The sequence below is a fragment of the Rhea pennata genome, chromosome Z (genome assembly GCF_028389875.1).
Source record: "Rhea pennata isolate bPtePen1 chromosome Z, bPtePen1.pri, whole genome shotgun sequence".
NCBI lineage: Eukaryota > Metazoa > Chordata > Aves > Rheiformes > Rheidae > Rhea > Rhea pennata.
Window position 1 is genome coordinate 79,263,049 of NC_084702.1, and position 24,584 is coordinate 79,287,632.

Consider the following 24,584-nt stretch of genomic DNA (forward strand, 5'->3'; position numbering starts at 1 on the left):
ATGAAGATAGAGGGAGAGAAAAAGGTACCACAGTAAAGACTGAAGGCTTTGCTACCAGTCTACGTAGCACAGTACAGACAGTGGGGAAGTGTGTTATGTCTCTAACACGGGATCTGTCCCCCATATTATGTGACCCAAGTGATAAGGATGATACTGTAAGAAGTTAAGAAATGAGTTGTACCATGCAGCACTACTTACATGCAACATACTCCTTCTTGGAAGGATGGCAGATTTGCCAGAGTTCTCTAGAAATTATCTAGTAAACACCAGTTATTCCTCAGCCAGGAAAAGCAGTATCTCAAGTAACAAATACGGACTAACAATTCTCACAGTAATTCACATTTTTAAGAAAACCAGTAAGTTCCTTTTGCAGTTACATTTATTGTTCTTTTGAGGCACAAAGAAAAATTTAGCTTTCTCCTGCTTTCTTTTCCCTTTCAAAATGGCAGGGCACAAGTTATAGCCATGATTCTACAATCAGTACATACTTCAGAAGGTCTCCAGCTAAATTTTCACCTTTCCTGATAACAAGAGGTACATGTGTCAGGCAGCAGAACTAGCTGAAAGAAAAGTTAAAGCAATACTTGCTTAAAAAGCTGTACTGCTATTTTAAGGCAGGTTCGGTGAAAGATTAACAGGCATTTTCCTCAGAAAATTAAAAGAATTTTGCTTACAGAAATACATTTACTTTGATTGAAACGAGGTTTATAGAAACTATTTCATCAGTGTAAGATTATATTGGCTTTACACTTTCTTCAGTTAGAGAGACATAATTGAATTTTCTTCTTCAGAACTCAAGACTTTAGCCATTCCTTCATCTTGCAGGAATGGTACCAAATGAAGGGAGGTAGCGATGCTTTATCTTCACAACAGGCATAGTTTTTCGGGGAATTATGAATCTGTGCAACACTGAAGTCTCCAGAATCTCTCAGGCTGTGTTCTCAATGAGGACAGCAATACCTTGTCCACCTCCAATGCAAGCTGACCCAACTGCATATTTCCCACCACGACGCCTACACAGAAGAAGTAACAGTGAAAGTGACTTATATTTATAAGACCGTATTAGCTGTTCTCCTGATTTTATGAAAAGGAACTAGTTATCAAGTTTTCAAATGTACAATTAAAGCTGGGGTTTTGAAATACATATATTTGTCATTTTTTGAAGAAATATTATAAAGCCTGAGCTAATGTTGAAATATTTCTGTAAAAAAGCAAACTGCGTACGTACCTTAATTCATGAACCAGATGAGCTGTGATCCGTGATCCTGAAGCACCCAGAGGATGACCGATCGCGATGGCACCTCCATTGACATTGGTTTTTTCAGGGTCAAGGCCCAAAGCTTTTTCAACTGCCAGATATTGGGGTGCAAATGCCTCATTCACCTGAAACACCACAGAAACAATACAACTGCTCACACTTCACTTTCTATGCCAGATTTCAGCAGCCATGTGTGCATTCAAGAACGAACGAGGTACACTACTTTTAGACGTTTTAAGAAATACTATATTCTGTGTTTTTAAAAGTGTACTCAGACAATGTATAAACTGCCACTCCAACACACTGTAAGTTCAAATCCTTCTGGCACATGTGATACAATGCAAATATGTGGCATATTTTACAGAAAAGGTGTGGTATATTCTGATGCAATACGTTTGTGAAGAGCCTATTTTCCTAGCAAAAACCAGCTGTGTTCACAAATGGTGAGTTTCAACTAACTTAAATAAAACATTAACAAACCAGCCAATAGAGTAACCTTACGTCATCTGAGGATATTTTCTGTTTTGCTATCAATTTTCAGTTTCTCTGTGCCTCAGATCTTTGTATTGCCCATGCAACTGCGCAGTAGAAACTGGCTGGAGAGAGGTCAGGGAAGCAAGCTGGGACAAGCAGGCTCTAGGTATGCAGAAATACCTACCTCATGATGACAGGCTACATGTATAAGTGCAATGCTCCTGCTAAAAAGGCCAACAGGAGCTTCACTGTTCCTCCTTACCTCCACCAAATCCATGTCCTTCAGGGTCAGTCCTGCCTTCTTCAGGACTTCAGTAATTGCAGGTACAGGGCCTATTTGGGAATTGTATGCACAGTTAATAAAAAAAAAAGACTTTAAAAAATGTTATTCATATGATAGCCTCATAAAGCCTCATCATATAACCTGGCTCATGACCCCTTACTGAGCCAATGAATTCTGGATATGCCATTCATCTACTTTATTATGCGGCAAGGAAACTCCTACATTTCAGAACTCACCAGCTGGCAGCTTCCTCCACCCACTGCCATAGAGAATTAAGAGTGTCATTACTGCTGCACAGCTATGCTGGTAAATAGACACATAACTTTCAAGTTAAGAGGACTGACAGTCACCAAAACAATCTCAAGGCTCTTCTTAGGTATTCTCCTCTCCAGCAATCTTGGCCTCAGCCTCTACCACTTGCTGCCTCCAGATAAACAAAATAAAAACAAAAATGCAGGATATCTGGGGTTTGACAGAGTATGTTTACTTTATGGGTATTTCTGCTCTGGTGTTCTAAATACAACTTATCTGTAAATCTTCTAGTTAAAAAAATAAACAAATAAATTCCTTGGACCCAGGTCAAACAACTAACTGAAGAGTAACATTTTCTGGAAAGCGTTACTGGGTTTGGTAAAAAAATCATTCTCTTGAAGAAAGCTAACATCTACAAATTTACCTAATTCACTAGGGGAGTTTATTCTCAAAGCAGAGCTACCTAAGGAAAGAGACATTTAAAGAGCATTTGAAAAGGATAACTAGATGTGCACCTGCAGGACAAAGATACCATGATGCTAGACAGGAGATGATCATAAGAAAAACAAAAACAATACTAGAACACTATTCAAGCATCTCAGTGCCAAAAATGGTGTTGACAAATCATAGGTCAAAAATGAAAAGAATCAAAACAAGTAACTGACAAAAGAGACAGAAAAACTAAAAGAAGAAAGGGTCCAGGTCACAGTCTAGTGGATCATTAGAAAGATACAGGCTTAATGCTAGGTCCTTAATGTATCTTCTTATATACCAATTTTAGCATGCCTGTATGTGTGAGAGTCATGGAGGATCTCATGTAGAAAATACCTAGACCATCAAAGACAGACAAGGAGACTCGGCTTTTAAAGATAACGAATTCTCTCACTAGAAACTGTGAGGCAGGACTCTAACACTGTAAGTATGTGGCAGGGCAGTTGCTCACTCCGAGCTCCTCTGTTCTCAGATCTGTTTGTCAGGTCTATGAATCTCATTTGGTCTCTGAGTAGCTGCGGACAAGCTGTGGTGTTTAAGAATTACAAAACTGTTTCTCCATATGATTTATGAAGTTTTTGAACAGGCTAAAAGAGTTGCCTGACCTAGAAAGAATGGGCTAGTTTGGAAAGCCCAATGGAAGCACGAAATCTAGCGGAAAGAAACCCTCCCTCTACATTTACTTTAAAGGTTGGGTTAGTAGGATTGCCTGAACAAGAAAGCAAATCCGACAATGCTTCATTTGCATTTCTACTGACACATGAAACCAGCCAACAATCACTTCTCTGAACAGTGGCAGGAGGGAAAAGAAATGCTGGTATACAATGCTGTCTACAAACTGAAAATAGGGAAAAAGTCCTGGGGTGTCTGGATCAGCTTTGAGGGTTCACTTGCACTTAATAGCCGCTTGATTAGACAGCATAAAATATGAGACTAACAAAAAAAACCGTTGGTTCTCCAAAATAACACCTCAATAAAAGTTGTTTACTGGAATTCATTCTTAGCCTAAACAATGCAGTAACAGCTGAAAGGGATACACATAGCCAACACTCCTTCAGCAAGAAGTGAGAAAGACAACTCACAGTTATCCATATTGGATTTAAAGCTTCCTGAAAACTAAGGTGAGTAGGAGAAAATAGGCTTTTAAAAAGACTGGGAGAGCCCCTGTTTTTTTGACTTATTGGGAAACAGAGAAAGTAATGGGGCGGGGGGGGGGGAAGGTGTGTGGTGTGGAATGTAGTTCAGCATTAATGCTATAGGTCAGGCATAAGTGCTGACAAGTGGTGCTCTGCGGTGAGTGAGACGGACAGTCTCTCTGTAGTAAGCAACACAAACTTCTCCTTCAGAGCTACCAGATTCAGCACACTGCAGCCTCCCGTTCTTTCATTTATAATGCACAACACAAGAATATTTTAATACTGCTTCACGAAAAATGTGCTTTATTGCAGCTTACCAATGCCCATTATGGTAGGGTCACAGCCAGATGAGTGATAGGCTACTACCCTTGCCAGTGGAGTGAGACTGTGCTTTTTAAGTGCTGATTCACTGGCAATGATGATCGCTCCAGCACCATCACACACACCCTTGGAACAAAAGAGAAAAATATTCTTAGTGGAAAACATGCTTTAAACTAAATATGCCCCTCTTAAAAAAAATTGGGTCCAAGGAGTTGTTATTAACTTTTAATATATAATTTTATTAGTTTATCAAGAAAATAAATCACAATCCTCTGCTACTTTGTAAACTGAGAGACAAAGGTAAATACAGTTGTTTAATTTATTTCAATATTTCAGAAAAATAAAACATTTTTTTGTCACTAAAAGTCTCCCCTGCACTGGGAACATCATTCTGTAGACTTACGGGGCACTATTAATATTGAATAACATACGTGCTTTTGATTATAAAAGACACTTTTCAGACACCCATACTGACTGTGGCTATCATCTATTTTATGCAGTCATTCAGGCCGTATGACCCTAGAGGTCTTTTTGGCCCAAATCCATCAATCAATCAATTAAGGTAATGTCTGTAAGAGGAACAGTCCCTACGATGTGCTGTTAAATTCCTAGTCTACTCTGAGTAAGAATAAAACGTGTTTTGGACTACAGAGGTTACTAAATGTCGCACAAAGCTGAGCAGCAGAATGCTTAGTAATCACATACCTGATTTGTAAAGCAAGTGGTAAATAACCTTTACTCCTAAAGGAAAGAAGAACAGCTAATTCCAGCAGTTATACACAGCCATAGCAGAAATCAACCACATACATTCAAGGCTGATGAAGAAGTGTGGATGCCTTGACAAAAGGACAGTGACACTACAAAGAACTATATTTTAGGACGCAGGAGCAGACTAAGGATCCCTCGCCATCCAGAAGCTGGAATAGTCAGCCAGGTGCAAGTTACATGCTGCAATTTAATTCCAGAATTAGAAATCGCTTCTGGCAGAAAACAACTCTGTCAGGCAAAGATAGCTCAGTAAGGGAGAAATGCAGTAATAACAAGTCTGGAGAAGTTTAGAGGTGACACCTTCACAATCCAAGACTGATGTACTCACTGAAGCATTCCCAGCAGTGACCGTTCCATCCTTCTTAAAGACAGATGGGAGTTTTGCCAATTGTTCCAGCGTAGTCTGGGGTTTTGGGTGCTCATCTTTTTGCATACTTTCTTTCCCTTTTTTTGTTTTCACTTCAACAGGTGCCATCTCAGCATTAAAGTAACCAGCATCATAAGCTACATCCACAAAAAGGAAAATAAAAGACCTATGATAAAAACAGTAGCAGACAATTGCCCAGCATCATCAATAATCCCACTTCCATGTACACACAACTTTCACTCTATTTGAACCAGGAGTTCAGGAACAGTTCTGATTATACTTTGTTTTGTTCATATAGACTGGTCAGAGTTTCACTGTTTGGTTGGTTTTTTAGAAATTGGGCATAAACCATACTAAATCAGTCTGAAATTTCTCCAAAGAAAGTCTCTAACATTACAGTGCTATTTCAAGTTTAATAACCCTTTTTTAAAAAACACTACATTTATTTTTGCTACAGAACTCCTGTACTTCTGCTTTACTCTACAGCTCTGTAGTTTATCAAACAGCCAAGAAGCTACAAACGTCACTCAGACAGGAAGAGGAGAAATACACTGAGCCACATCTCTACTAATAACTGGCATAAGCTACTGCACATCAACTGAAAATCCAGGCTAAGCTGCTCCTCCAAAGGGTCTGGCACTACAAGTCAGGATCTTAGCATGGGATTTAGCTGCCTAAACAGCCTGAGACAATTCAAGATACTGCAAGTATCTAGCATGCCTATAAGGGCATCCAGCCACAACACCTAAGATGACAGTAGATGTCAATACTCAGGCAACTAAACTCTACCTATTATGGCCACAAGGTTGATGTGAACACTTCATTTTAAAACCAAAACTCCCATTTCCCACAAATGTAGCAAGACTACCAGCCTCTTCAAATCATCCCACAGATTCCTCTCTGTGGATTTAAAGGATTTAAAACTAAGACACTGAAACTGTCTTGTCTGATGTTATTTAGTTACTTTTGAATTTTTCTTTAAATTCTACACAACTATTTTGTTTCTCTGACAAGCCACAGGATGCCATCTTTAGAGTGGGATAAGAAGCACCAGTGATAACAACACATAGCAGAATCAACAGATAACTGGTGATAACAGAAAATAAAGGCAGCAAGTTAAAAATTCTAAATATCACACAAAACAAGAAAGGAAAAAGATCTAACAGTTCTTTCCTGTATCACTCCACATGGCTTTCTAACCCTTCTGCTAACATATTAAACTCTACAGTCTGTTGTCTCAGTTCTGCCATTTCCCTTTTTAGCTATTCGCAATGTTTTTACGAGGTACTGGATGTACCCTTGCTTTCATTCACAACCCAGATGAGCTGAAGCACTGTCCCAAGCTCTGCAACATCAGAATAACTTCAATCAAGTAAACATGGGGAAGGGTAAAGTCCTGAATCTGTTGCCCTAGAATCTCATGGTTATAACTCCCAAAATTTATCATTTTCCAGTTGTTTAACTTTACCCTCTGGTACCTTTCTGATTCTGTTTTAACAAGTTTTCATAAAAGCATGCTGAGGCTATCTTTTGAAGAACCATGGCCATCACAACCCCATTTGCTAAGTCCTCCACTGAGTAGCTTGCCATTTCAACGTTAAATGTCTGGATGCAGCTAAGAAGCTCTCCCTATACTCAGCCTCCTATAGGCTTCCCACATTAAATGGCAAAGTGATCCTGCAGCCACCAAGGTAACTGTTAGGAGCTAGATTGGTAGCAAAGGTGCTGCTTGTCGCCTTGTCACCCCACCCCAAGCTGGGCTGTGGTACACACACATCACTACGGCACACTAGCATTTGTCCTGCCGTGCAGATAAACTTGAAAGCTCTGTAAAATTGTTCACTAAGAAGCATCTCAGATACTGTGGACCACAAAGAGATGAACAGAAGTCAAAGTATTGCTATTCCTAGTACACAGTGTAGTTACCCATATTACAGCACTAATCTGACACATCAAGATGGGTTACAAAGTTCTTTAATCCATATTGATGTTGGCTGTGGTTGTAGAATAGCATATGATATGCAAAAGAAATTAAAAGGATTTAGATCAATTATAGCTCATGTTCAAATGCCAAAAGGATTGGTGTGGGAGAGTACTGTTTTGCAGCGGAGAGGAAAGGAAGGAGCGGTGCCAGGCATGCCTAAGGCAATGCCGCCAAGCAAGACCAGGCAAACGTCCCACCTAAAGGGTACAAGAAGCCCCGTTCTGTTCAGACAAGAGGGGACGTTTGACAGGCAGATGGTATTTTCTGCCTGAACGGCTCTTCGTTGCCATTAGGCAACGGCAGAGGCAGGCAGCAAGGTGAAAGCATCCTGTCAAGGGGCTCGTTATCCAACCTGCTGATACACACACCGCTCAGTATTTTCAAATTCAAACCGCATAGACTGCATTACTTGTATCACAGAGCAAACAAAAGATGCATGAGTAACAGTATCTTTGTATCAAAAGGTAAATGACACTAAGATGTTACAGCTGTTTTTCCCCCTCCTGAGTAAAGTTACATTAGGTCTTCGATCTTTCAAGGGCTTCTCCCAGGTAAACACACACTTGTGTTCTCAACAGAAAGGCTTCAAAGTGAATCACTGAAGTCTGCTGTGTTTATAACATTTTTGTAAACAAATGATTAATTATTGATAGAACCAGTAAAGTCAAACAACTACATAAGCCAGACCATCCAAGACGCATTTGTCTGCATATATATAGAACAACTTCAGAATTTTTTTTGGTGTGTGTTTCAGATGAATAATACTTTATATATTTTTTCACCTAGCAGATAAATACTTTAAACTTTTTTTTGCATTTTTAAATCTCTACTCAGAAAATAGAGAAAGGCTCTGCAAAATACACTACTTTTATTCCTGAGGACTACACTAACTCCACAGTAGACTGTGCAAAACAGAGAACCATTCAATTTGTAGAATACCAGAAGGTCACAAAGGTTTTTTGTTATGTTTTTGTGTGTTTCTTTCTAAAAAGTAAAGAGCTGATTCTACGAAAAACATGCAGGCTTCAGACAAAATCTACCCTCTAAAGCAGCACAGTGGTTCTAAGTGACTCTGCTCTCTGAGTCAACTCTTTTATACTTAAAGCAATATTCAGACACTTTGTCTGTTTGAAAAGGAGAAGTTATTATTTTTTTTTTTTTAGGCAAAAGGCAAAACACAATGATTTGCCTTGCTCTCCATTTTATACACTGGCCTCAAGGCACATGAATAGCATGTTACACCTCTATATGGAAGGTAGCTATGCACTTTGTCTCATCGAGTCAATCAGTGAGAACAACGCTGACCTCTTCTTACAGGGGAGCCTGGCACATACCTACCAGCAACATGCAATTACCACCAAACAGGGGAACGTACCCTTATAGGGTACCAAGATTACGATAGCGTATACCACAGCCAAGAAAACTACAGGAATGTTAACTTTCAAAAGCATCATCCACTAGAGATCTTGTAAAACTTTCCAATGTTTCCAAAGATAGAAAACGATACTAATTTTTCAGTCTGAAAAATTGAAATGAAGCTCAAAGAGCAACTAACAATAGTCAGTTACGGAGCAGCAGGAGTACAAGTTAGAATTATTGCTGGTATATGTCCAGTAAAATACAAAGAGAAGGCATGCTAGAGACTTAACAGGTCACTTTACTACTTTATGCAGTAGTTGCTGTTATCACAAGAATAGTAAATCTACTGAAAAAAAACACGTATATTTAATTACACAAAAAAACCCATTCATGTTTTACTGCCTACTGCTTTAAATAATTCCTCAAATAACTGATTTAGAAGCACATGATGGCTTCTTCCCTTCCCACCAGACAGAGCTCAGTTTGGTCTAGGATATGAAGAACGGACCTGTTACATGACACTGCTACTATCATCTTTGGTAACAGCATCACTGCTATTACCATTTGCTGTCTACTGTCGCATGCTTTATCCAGAAAAGGTGCAAGACCACACACACACTAAAGGATTTTAAAATCACAAAACTCAAGCAATGTACAAGCTACACACAACTTAAGAATACTTTGGATTGATGCTGTAAGCTAAACAGAATTGAAATTGATACCATATAAGCATTTCTATCCCTGGATTTACTAACCAGCTTTGCATCTCTGTTGTGTTTTCATCGCATATCGGTCACAGTCCTCTCGTGTGATGTTGTATTTTGCAGCCAGGTTTTCAGCTGTAACTCCCATAGGTATTTTAACATGCGTGTCAGTTAGGCTTGCCCACAAGGCGTCTTCCATCTGCGCAGAACATCATTAAAAGAAAACTATCACGTAGAGCAATTCTAATATTAATAGTTTTTAATCATTCACTAGCCACTTGGAAGCCAGTGTCACTCTGCAAAATTAAGTCAAGTTACCTACAGATACTTTACTTAAATTAAAACAAATACAAAACAAAAGAGCATGTAAGCTCCTGTATGTTATTTTAATTACTTTATGTTTTGTTCTAGTGTAGCTCTTTTCATTCGTATCTGATCCTGAGAGATTTGGGAAAAGCTTGTGACTTTTAGCTTTTCAGTGTATTTTACTGCTATTTGAATTATTTACTAGAGAGCTATAAGAAAACATATCTCTCCTTCTGGTACCAAGAATGAAAAGTGAGGAACTGTGAAAAGGCACAGCAGCTTATTGATTCTTTGGCTCTTTCTCTAATGTCAGGTAAAATCACCACACTTGAGTTAAAGCTTTCTATGGATAAAAGGTCTCAGGTGAGAAGTACCTAAGCTTAATTTCAATTAATCTAATAAAGGCAAGCCCAGGCAGTCCAGCTAGATTCTCTTATCTCTCTTTCACAAGTAAAGTTCTGCAAGATAAATCACTCTTCCATCCATAAATGTATAATTCAGTTACCTTCATGGTAAGGATCTAATGGCACCTGCGGAGACTCAGTGTGATTGCAACTTTGTGAAAGGGCTTTCTGTAAGGACTGAGGCTCAGTCATACTGCCACACAGGATCCACAGGAAGAACACTCAAGTATACTTCACAGTGTGAAAAATAGTACAGATGGAAAAAAAAAGAACTGAAATATTGAAAGATCCTAATTTAAGAATTTGACTTGGTTAAGTCTTGCTGAGTAAACAGTAATTATCAGAGCAGAAGTGCTCCCTGTTCCAAATTTCTCACTGAATTCACCAAGAATTCATCTTCAGAAGAAGCTGTTAGAATAACTTCTCTGTCAGTAGATTTAACTTCAGTTTTTCATTTTTTAAATTGAAAGAAGCTTACAGCTTGGGAGACATATGTATTCTCCACCAGTCTACCTCTCCATTGCTAGCCTTACTAGCTTTATCTAAACTCTTTCTGCATCTCTATTTCACAGCCTCCAATGATAGAAAAGTTTTCATATTATATATGCACTACTTTGATGGGATATACTAAGTGAACTAAGTTTTGTATGTAAGAGTTTATTGATAAGTTTCATATGGGACAGAAATTCAAATATGGTTTTCAGGAATACATACACAGTTTTGGAAAAGCTAGAAAACTGGCTTTCTTAATAAAAATTACCCGAACTATTTTTTTTATGTCTGAATACATGATAAATGCTTTGAACAACTGAACTTGGATCTATTCTCCAATGATTTCATTTGCAAGACTATAGTGTCTATACATCCAGTACTTCTTGTTGTTCTGTAAATATGACTTTATTCAGAGGAAAAAGAGGACAGTATTAAACCTTGATATCCGCTCCTAATTTGGTTCCAAATCGAATGTTTCGAATAACATAAGGAGACTGGCTCATACTTTCAGCTCCACCACACAGAACCACTTCTGACTCATTAAGGCAAATTTCCTGTTAACATAAAAACAAAACAGATCTAGGATTTAGTATGTTGTTTTTGTAAGACAATAACAACTGCTTTAGAAAAGTACTTTGTCACCCACACAGCCACATACAGAATTAATTCATATTTACTTATGCATATATCTATGAAGGGTTTAATCCTTTATTAAGAGCAGCTTCCATTACGTGCTCACCCATCCAGCTGTCCACACAGTAGAATTACACCAGTGAGTGGAGGAAGAGCATATAGGTGCACGCCTATGACAGGACTGAGGAAGAAAGTCTTTAAGCATTGCCATGCTTGTATGGTTAGGTTAAAAGATCATAGAATCTGTAAGGTTGGAAGGCACCTCTGGAGATCATCTAGTCCAACCCCACTGCGCAGCAGGGAAACAAGTGGCCCATATGGGGATGGAACCACAACCTTGGCACTGTTAGCACCACGCTCTAACCAACTGAGCTAAACCATTTCCCTGTTTAGCCTGATTTTTTAAAACATTAGTACCACAAAATCAATCTTAAAATATTAGTACCACAAAGTAATGCTCTCTTTTTTCTTCAGTCAGTTGCCTCTCTACCTGCAATACTCTCAGAAGGAGTAGAGATCAAACCTCAAAATCTCAAACTAGGCCCTACGATTCTAAAAAAATGAGACATTGTTATAGAAAACATTAGCCAGGGTGAATTGCCAAAATAAATAAATAAAAAACACATACTAATTCATCATTGGCATGGCCCTATCCCCTAAATACATGCCCTGACCGTTCAAAATACTGCATTCTTAAAATGATTTACTTAGCAATTATTTAGAAATAGTAAATATTAACTAGTTTTTAAATATTAACTAATATTTACCATTTAGTGAATATTAACTAGTCATCTCAAATGCATATCAAGAGAATTTTGTCTCCTTCCATTCCAGCACAGAAATATTCTGCGTTATGTAGCTATGATTAGCATTAGATACATTGGGGAAATGTCATATTTGGAAAAGACCTTATGACCACTCCTTCAATGTAAGAGGTTAAAAATCTTCAACAGCTTTTTTTTTAGTGCAAACTAAGTCACAGTCAGGTGAATATTGCTGTAAACCCGTAAGCTTAATTCTGCATTGTCTTCTACTTCCATTTTTCTCTCTAGAGGATTAGATCTGAAATAATTCCCCAGCCAACAGGAACCTTTTTTTACTATATGATTGTTGAAATATTTGTAAAATACACTTTCATTTTGTAAAGTCTCTTTCCTCCTTAATCACCAACCGAATCAAATAAAAATCACTGTGCCACTGCAATGACTAATTGCTGCTCAGATAAAATGTGTGTGCATTTCTTTTCTGAAGGATGGAGTAAAAGCTATTTTTGATTTGGCAGAGAGTAAATACTGTGATGAAAAACAGAAAACAAGATCAACACTTCTCTGTGAGCAGCTGAAAGCTCATATCAGCATTCTTAAGTAGAAAAAGCATTAGTGACAAAATGAACAATGAGATTTGATTGCAAGAATACTTAACAAATCAACTGTACTTATGGTGAGAATAGAATAAACACAGCTAAAAAAAACTTCAGGTATTTGGTAAAAGATATCCCAAGAAACTTCTACAGCACACATTAAAATTCTGCCACAAGTTCCACATTTGACAGAGGTGTTCATTAGTCCTCTAATGTATACAGCAGAAATAAAGAGAATATAAGTCATCATATTTGACTTCTAGCCATTAACTGGTTTTCTATTAATCTTACTCAGTGATTTTGGACAACTATTTAGACTTTTCTTTTCAAAGAGAAGTTGGTTTTCTTCTATTTTTAAAACAGTGGTGCTATAAACTACCTAACTCATGAGAGGCTTTGGATCTTTGAACAAAATGATACTTAATAAGCACAGGTTGCTGCTTGCCAGCTAGATGAGGACAGAAACAATTGGCAAACTGTGGTAATGGTTCTGATGCCAAATAATTTCTATTCAAACAAACAGGATCACAGAATACAACTACTGCACAATTGAACTAACACTTGTTGCATTACTTCTATTAAACTCAAAATAACTCCAATGATGATTTTTAAAACCACCCACAAAAACAGTGCTGTGGCTGAACCGTTGCATACAACCATACAGGACAACAGGAAGCCTCAAGCAGTGGTAACTAAAAATCCATGATAATACTCACCCAAGCACACACTATATGTTTCCAAACAAATCTCTCCTCTCATGCTAACAATTTGATGAAGGTTAAAGCTAATGCAGAAATACAGAAAGAAATGGCTTTCCACCTGACATCCACTGGCAATAGACTGGAAACCAGAGCCACAGAGTCTGTTGATAGTGAGGGCTGGAACTGGGACAGGAATCCCCACACGCAAACCGACATGTCTTGCAAGATAAATAGCATCTGCGGAGCTCTGCAGACAGAACAAATGGGAGTTTCTGTTATGTTCTTACTTCTTCCAAAAGTAAAAGTCTTGATCAAAAGTATGAATGTTGTAATTGAATCACTGATAGAAGATAACTCTCTGTTCAACAGAAATTCTACCGCTCATAAGAAGCACTTTGACTCATTTCAAAAAACACCTTCCTATATGATCAAAGAACGCCAATGTCTGAACATGCATTTGAAAGAAGTTCTCTGTCATAAGAGCCAGACATCATGCTGAAAATGGCAGTGCAGATGTTAAAACTCTGAAGTCAGTGACTTAACAGTGTCTTGTGTTTTCCCTTATCCCTTAATTTCAAATCAGCATACACACAACGGGACCAGAGCTGGACTGGCAAGCAACAACTATTTCAAGGTAAATTAAAATTGTTCAGGTTAACAGAGATAGGCCCTCCAAAAAAAAAACAGGCAATGTGGCAAATGTGAGAAAAAGCCATTGCTGCTTCATATCTGCTTTGTGATGAAATTTTGTACGTATGATATTTTAATGTACATTGGCCTGTTCTAACAGTGAAATCTCATTCCTCCAAAACACTTCAAAGGTGGTTCTATTTGTACCATATACAGATCAGCCTGTTTTAGCTCCATTCCTTTAATAAGCCACAATTCATCATGAAATAAAACAAAAACTATTAGGCAGCTGCACTCCAACTACTGAGTCAGCAGATGATTGACTAAAGCCCAGGTTCAGACCGAAAAACTGAATTACAACAACACTGCTAAAGGCCTGTTATGGATCTTTTCCAAATAGAAAGAACAGTTATGCCTTAGGGGATCAAGTCCTAAGCTAATATATATTATTAAGATACAGTTCTGAGCACAATGCTACCTGACAATGCAAGTTCAGAAGAAAAGTGTAACCAAGCCAATTCCACTGAAGAAGGGGGATTTAAAATGCTCATATACTCATAGTTATTTATACTTAATCAAGTAATACTTGAAAGTACTACAGGACTAAGAAAAGAAAACCTACTGGTGTGGGGAAGGTAGGTATGAAGTAAGGGAAAAGAAATTTAATTTCAATGTGAAAAGACATTTTTATTAGCAAAATGCTATTCTTTATGTGAAAACAACTAAGATCTGAATGCATCCATCTGTCTGTTATTCTAGACCACAGATAATTCTTACAAAAACCAAAAAGTTGAGTAAAAGAAGCTCAGATGGTAACTGTAGGAAAGAAAAAAGAAAAAAAATATATCAAAAGCTACCTTTTGGGCTGAAAGTTCTTAAGAAGGAACACAGCATGTTTGTTCACTTACTGTGAAAGTTCTCAAGTATTTGTTTCTTCTGCGCCCCTGAAATAGTCAACACTTCAAGCAATATATGAGTACCTAATATGGTTAAGTCAGAAAATAAAACAATGAACACTTTATTTTCTTGCCTAAAACAAGGACGCTGATCTAGGTATGTGGATAACTGCAGTTTTGCAATGCTGACACAATGCATATAACTGCACCTATATCACAAGCTCTTTGGAGAAGATACAATTCCCCAAATGCTTCTGCCTGTCAAGACGTGTGTCCTTCCATATCAAAGTAAAATTATATTCACTTAAAAAAAGAAATCTACAGAGAACACTCAACAGAAATGGACTTAAACCAGTTAAGTCTTCAGAAAAAAGAAAACCAGTGAAAACTCAATGTTCTTTATGTTACACAGCTCAGGTCACTAAAATATGATTCTATGATTCTATGAAAATAGGAAAAAGGTACCATGGACTAGCAACTCAGTGTTTACTGAATCCACATTTTAGAGAAGATCAGCTTGTCCTACTTTAAACTAGCTTTGTGGAACTAAAAAAGGAAGATAAGTCTTGCTCCCAGTAATGTCATAAATCAAGCAGGGTAAGTCCCTTAAATTTGAACAGGAAACACTACACCAAGAATGCTTATTCATTCTATTTTCACTCCTTTGATTATTCTTGTCTGCAAAAGAAAGCTGACAAATCTATAGAATCACACTGAAATAGATTGTAAACTTTCCATGCTACCTACCTGCATGGCATTGCCAACAATGACACTGTCGACGATCTCAGGAGAGACCTTGCCAGCCACCAGTGCAGCCCGGGCAGCATATTCTGTCAGATCTGTGGTCGTGAAGTCCTTCAGCAAACCTCCAAAGGCCCCAAAGGGAGTTCGCTTTGCTGCAACAATGAACACACCTGCAACACAAGCAAGGATTATCCGTATGTGCGAATCAGGAAAGAGTAAAGTTCCCTTATATCTACTTACGTGAGGTAATAGTCAGGCCTGTAGCAAAGAAAATGAATGCATCAAAAAGTTTTGTACAGTCTAAAGTTTTTGTAGAGTCTAAACCAAACAGAAAATCAGTAGGTCGTCCTCATATGAATAACATAAATTCACAAGAGGCTTTGTAAATATAGACAACTTGAACACCATGCAGTTCAAGACAAGTAAGACACAGGCTGTAGCAATACTTTAGACAGAGAAGGTATGCAGAATCAATGGTCAGAAGGAAGAGATGAGAAGATTCTGGGAATAACTCTTTTCCAAGAATACATTTGGGAAAATAAAGATAGTTTGAATATAGTGCAGATAAAAGAGGGTGTCATACCACATCAGACATTAGTGTTACTGTACTAAAAGCATCAGAGCAGGGTTCATGAAATACTAACATGGACAACTGTATATATAACCTGTCAGTTAAGGAAGAAAAGCCTTTTACAAAACACAGTTCCCTTATCCTATAGAAATTCAGCAAATTGTTGGCTTATATTCTGAAATATAAACACTAACATAGTTTTCACACAGAGTAAAATTTGTTTAATATCCATTTTCACTTTAATTCCTTTAACTTTCAAGCAAAAACATTCTATAATCAAAAGTTTAATGATACTCCTATAACGATATAGATCATCTAAGCTGTCTTAGCACCTGTCTTCCAGCCTCTGAGGACAAAATCCATTTTCAAGCAGAGAGGAAGAGCCTGTGCAAGGTGCATGTGCATAAACACATTGGCCCGAAGCAGCCCGTAAGAATTTCAGTGTTGTCTTTAAACCAAACAAAACATCTTCTGACTAGCTGGCACAGCAGTTCCCTGTCATGCGGGAGGCAGTCTGTGAACTTTCGCCCAGCTAAGCAGCAGAGCTCACCCACCCCCCTCCTCCCTACCACTGACATGAGAACATTTACAATTATTTTAAGCGACACCATAAGGATACACAAAGATGTAAAAGTGTAGCTACATGGAAACACCTGTTCATTAAGCCACTTATGAATGCTATAGGATGGCTTTCAGGCCTTCTGCTGGGAGCCGTGCAATCCATACCCTTTGGCCAGTTTGGCAGAGAAAGGGTGCTCCCCCTGTCTCTCATGCATTTGGAGCCCAGACTGTGCGAGTTAAAGAGGACTTTCCAAATGGGTGAAGGTCAAGCTTACTCCACTTACAAGGATATGAATACAATGTTGGGATCTGAAACACAAAATGAATGCACTCAGAATACCATGCGGGAAATCTCATAAGGTATAACAAGGAAGAATTGCAACTTCAAGGGTAAGGAGGAATGCTGAAGATTATGTGGCTTTCTAAGCCATGAAGATGGCAAAATACAGTGACACCCACATCCTGCCCATACGCTTCTTTCTGGGGTGCCTGGAAGACCTTAAGAAGCCTTTGCAAAGCATGATATCGCTACTCCCTTGAGATGATTTCCTGCCTGATGGTACATATTCAAAAACTGTAAGAAGCAGATACTTTTTCCCCTCAAAGAAAAAGCTACAACTATTTTGCATCCAACTATTATGTTGCCCCCCCCCCCCCACACACACACTCTCTTCAGCTTTAAGTGTAGAGAAAAGATCTCAGGCACTAAAAATATATACCTCATAGGGGAAGCCTGTGTGTTTACAGAGAAAAGTAACATAGCCTCTGTGTTTTCTGAAAAGTAACAAAGTTAGTATTAGGGGGAAGGTCCTCTGCCAAGGCTCGGAAAGGGCTCCTTAGACACATGCATTTAGAGTAAGAAGATGCCATGGGTTATATTCATCTTTGTTTTTTCATAATTCATTTAATGATCATGATAATTGTTTTTAATTCAGTTATCTTCCAGTACTTCTTGTCATGAAATTATTAATCCATTCATTGAATCTTAATTTTTGATCTTTGCTGTACAAATTGGGGGTGGGAGAGAAGGGCTGAAAACTACTAACAGACACAATCTGTGAACCTCCACAAGTTTTTTTTTTTTTTTTTTTTTAGGCAACAAAGATGAGGATGTTTCAACAATTTGATGTTTATGGCTTTGTTTAATAAGGTCACTGTAGAAGTAGCCCCTGGACTTTCTGAACATTCAGGTGACAGATTTAAACATAAGCCTGTAGTTTCATTTAACTATTTAATGAAATTTGAAATTTACTCTAATGAAAATATTTTATTCATTTGAAACTTGCTTCTTCATTAAATGTTATCAATTCTCTCTCTCTCTCTCTCTCTCTTTTTTTTTTTTTGGTATCTGTAGGTTAGGCCAGAATGTTTTAGCTCTCATCCATTAGCTCTTTAAGGGTCATCTTACATTCCTAAGTTTATCTTCCTAGTAGCAAAGCAGGTCTTAACACTCCCCTTGCCTCCTCTCCTCCTTTCCACTGATTCCTGTCCCACCATCTCCTCCACAGTTGTGCCAGCACTGCTGGTTGCAAGGCTTTGCTGTGGGACAGTTCAAAGATCTGATCAACTAAAAGAACCACCCTTTCACAGAATCATGGAATCAGTAAGGTTGGCAGGGACCTCTGGAGATCATCTAGTCCAACCTCCCTGCTCAGCAGGGTCACCTAGAGCACGGTAGACAGGGTTGCGTCCAGGCAGACCTTGAAGACCTCCAGAGAAGGAGACTCCACCACCTCTCTGGGCAACCTGTTCCAGTGCTCCATCACTCTCACATGGAAGAAATTCCCCCTCATGTTCAGGTGGAACTTCCTGTGCTTCAGTTTCTGCCCATTGCCTCTTGCCCTGTCACACAAGACAACTGAAAAGAGTTTGTCTTTGTCCCTCTGACATCCTCCCTTCAGATACTTTCTCCTCCCTGCCACAAGAACAGTGCATGAAAAATACTGTGCCAAGACATGGGAGAAGATCCTGAATTAGGCACCAAAAGCTAACACCAAGTGAGTACAAGCAAAGCTGCCCTCTGTACCATCCAGTTCAGCAGAGCAAAACAAAATTATTGCAATGCTGCTTAGATGGCCTTTTGTCACTGAAACTTCAAGCCATGACTTACACTTATGTTATTATTTAGACAGTCTGACAAGCAGCAAAACACTGTAAAATATGAAAAAAATCCCTATTTCAATAAAAATTCCATATTTGTTTTTTAAACACAATTAGGCAATAAAGTAAGTACTAGGTAAAATAAGCTAATTAGGCATTAGGTATCCCATTTTTAAGACACACAAAATTTAAAGCACCTAAAGCCTGAAGTATTTTTTAAACATAGAAAACTTAGGAACCTGAAGAACTTATAAATGAATTTTATCCTGCACTATTAGTGCTAGCAGAGGCAACTGTCAGATGTTACCAAAAGGTTCTTTTAGACACAGAAATGTTTAGGTTTCTCCGCATAAATGCATTTCATTAACGGACACACATGCACACCCTTTGCTATAGGCTTTCTTTTGGTGCTGCAATCGACATAAGGAGTACAGAAAGTCTTAATGTAACACATTCCCTTCCCCAGGGGGCTTGAAAATCCGTATTCGAAAGAGATGTTTGTGACTGACACCATGTTTCAATTCTCTGCCGTCTGTGTTTAACGCTGTTAATCCAACTTTCTAATCCTGCAGATCAAACTTAAGGAAAAAAAAAAAGAATAAAGTTGCTTTCACTTCTAGCTGTTGCCCTAATTCTGACGGGGCCTGGACGAAGCAGTGTGCGTGTGCGGGTGTCTCCTGCGAGACCCCGCGGCGGCGGCGCCGGTGCCCCCCGCGCCCGCGCGGGCCTCACCGCGGCCTCCCCTCGCGGCGGGCAGCCCGGCCTCGGGGGCCGCCCCGGCCCCCTCCCCGGCGCTGAGAAACCGGGACCCCCCTCTTCTCCTTCTCCTCCCTCTCCCTCTCCTCCTCCCCCCTCCGCCGCCCTCCCCGGCCCGCCCGGCGACACCAAGCAGCCCCGCAGCGCCTCACCCCGCAAGAGCGCCATGGCCGCGCCGCCGTCGATCCTCGCCTGCCTGTCTGCGCGTCCGCAGCCGCAAATTCGCCACGCCGCCGCGACGGGGCGGGGAGGCGGGCGCGTGGGGCGGGGTGTGGGAGAGGAAACAACATTTATTTTATTTTATTTTATTTTTTAGATTTGAGGAGTTTTTTTCTTCCTCGCCGTTCTCCTCGGGCAGCTGACGCCGGCTCCGGCGAATCGACGGCTGCGGAAACGCAGGGCGGCGCGTGGCCGTGCGGCCGTTGCCCGGCAACGGCGGCCCGCGGCTGCCGCCCCCTCTCTCCACGTGAAACTTCATCCTCGTTAAAAAATATTACTAAAAAAACCCAAAAAACACGTTTTGTGTATTTATTACGTTCCCGTTTTCGACCCAAAGTCACAATTTCTTCAAAAGTGTTTATTTCACAAATCTTTTTTTTTAAATCCGCAGCTGAATATTACAGTGACTCTTACAAGCATTTGCCTATAAACAAAAGTGTAGTTTACAGATTTGTTCAAAATGGAAAAATACTGTATAAGCAGTAGCTTTCATCGACAGCATTCACTCCTGCGTATCATTCCGCTTCTTTTAGAGACGCTATCCCTTCTGCTCGTGAGACTTTGCAAACCCCTGAAAAACCCAAACAAAATCAAACAAACAAAGCAGACGTTGCACTGTTATGGCACGCTTTTGGATAACTTTGTTTCAACTTAATTTGAAAGTCTTTGTTCACTGGCACTTACATTTTTTTCAAATAAAATTTGAAATTGGGGAATTTTTCCCATTGGGGAATACGCTCTACAGATCATTTTATCTAACATTTACATTGCTATGATTTTATCAGGGAAGGAATTGTTTAGGGCTAATACGAATCAAAGTCAGAGGAAAAGGTTTATGGCAGTTGATGCAAAATCATTTTAGTTTGGTTGCCGCGTTTATATGCGATCACAAAGTGTTAATTTTGCGGTTAAACACAGATGCAAAGAACGAACTTGCACAATCCAGCGAGTTTACTGTTGAAAGGGGAGAAAAATGAGCTGCTGTTTCAAGTGCGTTTTTGTTATTCATTTCTTCTTGCAAATCCCGCAAATTGTGGGTCAGATGTTGCAAGGAAGTTACCTACAGAGAGGTATATATATAGCCCATGCTCTCTACGCTTGCGTGAGCAAAAACACTGATGACGTAGGATTGCATAAATTCACTGCTAAGGACTGATGCTCTTCTCTACAGCCAGCTCCTACCAGCTGGAAGATCAGCAACCTCACTACAAAACTGCCCCCTTCCCCAAAAAAATCAGTGAAAAGGAAACATGAACATTGTCCTGGCTGCTTCTCAGATACTCCACATGCATGCATGAAGTCGCCTTTGAGGAGGTGGTTGGTTTGGTTTTGTTTGTTTTGGGGTAGAGGTGGAGGATTTACATATTGTCATCGTTTCCGTGGAGATTAGGATTCTCAATCCTACTTTTCTGAGATACATTATACGTGCAAAAGCCAAGTCAGGTCAGCACTGTTTTCTTCCTTGCAACTTCAAAATGTTCTTGTGGACCTTCTCAGAGCCAGATTTTATATGCAGACTTCTACATGCACAGACAAATTTTCATGGCAGAACAATAAAAATATTCCTGTAGTTTAACACTTGCTTCATGAACAGTGGTTGAGAAGTCAGTTACCTTAGTAACAGCTAAAGGCACACAGTGGGAAAATGCTCAACTTAATATTTAAAAATAAAGACATCTGGAAAGCAGCCAGCTTTCTCAAAGCCATGCTTTGTGTTAAATTTTCTCCTTAAACAAAGAAGTGCCAATCCAAGGAGAGGAAGGCATGCTTGAGCACTGCAATTTAACAAAATTAACTCTTAGAAACATTTTTTTTAAATTGCTAACAGTGAAAAATTACATATATTAAAGATATTACAGAGTCCTCTTCCAGGTGGACTTTAATAGACAATCTACATTATTACAGATTAAGACACTAAATCCCAGTTCCTATCTGTACATGCTAGCTGTTTTTAAGAGAGTCTCTCTGTTATACATATAAATTATGATCCTGAAAACTCCGGTGAAAGACCACTATTCCCTAGAAGAGCGTTAACCACATTTTATAACCATGATCAGCAACAAAATCATTGCGGAAGAGGATTCTGCAGCAACCTGTCATTTAGTCTGACCGATAAGCAGCGGTTTAATCAGTCTGTTGGGAAGTGTACACTGAATAATTTATGGCGGAGAGAGGTAGAGACCCAAAGACCTGAGAGGAAACTGCTGGCCTAAGACCAATTCTCAGAAATAGCTCTGTGTTATAGCCACATTGTGGAAAGACTGAATTTGAGTTATCTCTGTTCTGTACTGTGACAACTACTATTGTATGGGGGGGGGGGGAAAGAGATGTAACTGGAAAATTAAATTCAGAGCATTGCAAGAACATTCATTTGCAAAATGTGCGAAGAGGTAGGTGCAATAAATAAAAAGATTGTAGATGAGCAAGTGAAAGAAGAGCACGTGCTTGCTGGGTGCAGGCAGCAATAGGGTGGTGTCATCCTTACTGCACGTGAAGGGGACATGAAGGCACTACTGAAAATACGCAGGAGATGCAGACACTCAAGGACTGTAGTTTGGAGGTAGTGCTAGTCCTGCATAAGCAATAAATTTTCTTCCATAATTAATTGGGTAATGGTTAGAGGAAAAGATTACTGCTTCCTAGGGAACGGCCTCAACTGTTCCTCATTGGTAATACAGTACTAAATCCCAGTTGTCCATTTGAAACAAGGCATTTACCCTCAAGCAGAGACAGATACAACTCTTAACAGCACTCAACTTTTTCTTTAAAAATGTGCTTTTGGATAGTAATATACACATATAGTACATACAGGACTATTACAGTTTGTATATACATAGATTATATACATGATTTTTAAACCAAAACACGCTCTCTAAAAGGGTGACTGCAGCACGGTGTTTTTTCAGTCATGCCTTTACATTCTGCTTTAATACTCCAAGCCAACTACTTAATCATTAATTTGCTGCATAGATACAACTTACACCAACTAAAAATAGTCTGAAAGATGCAGGTTTTCTGAAAGCTCTTAATCATCACGGAAGCACTGAGATACTAGGGCTGCAACCACAGAAGCAAGTGGGTTAAGGGCTACATAGACGATTAAGGAAGTGGAGAGGCCAAAATGCTCCCGGTTATGAGATACCGGGGGGCTTTGCCACGACACTGGGGCACGACGAGCTACGGCAAAAGCAGCACCACTGTAATCGCAACGCCCCAACGTGCAGAGCTACCACAACGGTATCGCGTGCAGGACCGTCGTGCAGCCTCATTCACCCTTGCAAACCATCTTCCCCCTCCTCCCCCCCTTTAAGCAAGCATAGTGGTTTTCTGCAATGACTGCAGTGATTAAATGTACTGTGCTAAGCATTGAGAAAAATCAATTACTACTTTTGGGAGTAGCTGGCTCCTTTTAAATTAAACAAACCCTCTGACCTCACCAGCTGGGCATTATTGGTTAGGTAAAATAATAATAATAATAATAATAAAATAATTAAAAAAAAGTCCTCACAGTCAGAATTTGAATAGATTGGATTTCTTAGTTTGAGGTTGTTGTAGATAAAAGAATTGTTTGCTCTTTTAAAAAATGGCTTATATTACTAACACGCTAGCTGACGATTTTTCACATTAACCATTCTGTTGCTTAGCCATTCCCTTTTGCTTTGAAGCTTTTTTTTTTGCCTTTTAAAGTATTCTTCATTTATCTAAGCCCAGTATTTGCACCACCGGTAAACTTTCTGCTGGCTGTTGAGTTGAACAAAATTTTTGTTTCCTAGTCCTAGGCTGTGGCTAGGATGAATCCATGGAACAAAACAGGAGTGGGGACACGATTATTAAACTGGCTTGCATTTGCCTGACATATGCACAAGCTTCTGATACTAGCTATGTAAGAGTAAGGAAAATAACTTATTTTCTTGGGCTCAACAACAGCCAACCACTGCATGAGAGAATTTTAATTCTCAAAGCACAGGGAGAGCCAGCAACAGAGGTCAGGGCAGCACGTGCCTGTACTAGAAGCAGGAGGCCTAAGGCAGTCCCTCGTCTCAAGATTACGTCACCAGGATGAAATCTTTGCAAGTCACTAATACCAACTTGGTAGTGGAAGAAAGTCCAAATCGCCAGTTTATCGGAATTCCCTGTAGCGTGTAGATAAGAGATGCACTGTATGAAGTAAGGAGACCAACAACACTTCTGAAACTGAGAATCCACAACAAATTCCACATCAGTGGAAACAAGCACTGTTCAAGCCTGTTGCCATAACCTGCACGGTAAACACACGTTCATACCTTCTGCAATTTAATTTCTGAACCATTGCAATACAGTTGCTAGCAAGAACAACAGGCAGAATTGCAGATCTCCATTATTAATTTATACAGACCACCTAGTTATTAGATAAATTGTATGTTCTTGAAGGCAGCATAAATGTCTGGGATTTTGTTTTAGATTTTTAACTGTCTTTTCTTCATAATCACCTATGAAGGTCAAAGTAAGCTGTCTCCCACTAACCATTCTTTTCTGTTAGTGGCTTTTGGAGATTATTATGGGCTTTGAACTACGTCAGCATAAAATCAAGCAGTTAAAAAAAATTGTATGTCAAGTATCCTTATTCTGAGCTACAAATTATCCCCCCAAAAAAAATCACATACAGATCAGTCTCTCTCTCTCTTTTTTTTTTTTTTTTTTTTTTTTTTAACTGTACAGTCCATTTATTACTGTGTATTGGCTCTTCCATAAACTTATTTGGTCCACATTTAAAGAGTTCTTTGATTCCTTTTTTGATTTCTCTTTTTTTGCTGGAGGTCTCTGGGTATGAGAA

The 24,584-nt window shown here is 39.2% G+C and overlaps 1 protein-coding gene across 1 annotated transcript; it reads right to left on the minus strand.

Moving 5' to 3' along the window:
- Nucleotides 1–361: 361 nt before the first annotated feature.
- On the minus strand, nt 362–19,749 carry ACAA2 (acetyl-CoA acyltransferase 2). Its single transcript, XM_062599964.1, has 10 exons — nt 19,705–19,749; nt 15,568–15,734; nt 13,413–13,541; nt 11,038–11,154; nt 9,450–9,597; nt 5,313–5,488; nt 4,213–4,342; nt 1,995–2,065; nt 1,229–1,383; nt 362–1,013 (listed from the first exon to the last, which is right to left on the minus strand). Exons 1-10 carry the CDS (start codon nt 19,718–19,720, stop codon nt 929–931), a joined length of 1,194 nt encoding a protein of 397 aa, XP_062455948.1. The 5' UTR covers nt 19,721–19,749; the 3' UTR covers nt 362–928.
- Between the last annotated feature and the right edge of the window lie 4,835 nt (nt 19,750–24,584).

Excerpts from the sequence above, each read along its gene's own strand:
- ACAA2 (XM_062599964.1), bottom strand. Across the intron at positions 13,542-15,567 it reads TTGTTGGCAATGCCATGCAG|AGCTCCGCAGATGCTATTTA; the intron begins GTAGGTAGCATG and ends TTCTGTCTGCAG. Across the intron at positions 1,014-1,228 it reads CATCTGGTTCATGAATTAAG|GCGTCGTGGTGGGAAATATG; the intron begins GTACGTACGCAG and ends TCTTCTGTGTAG.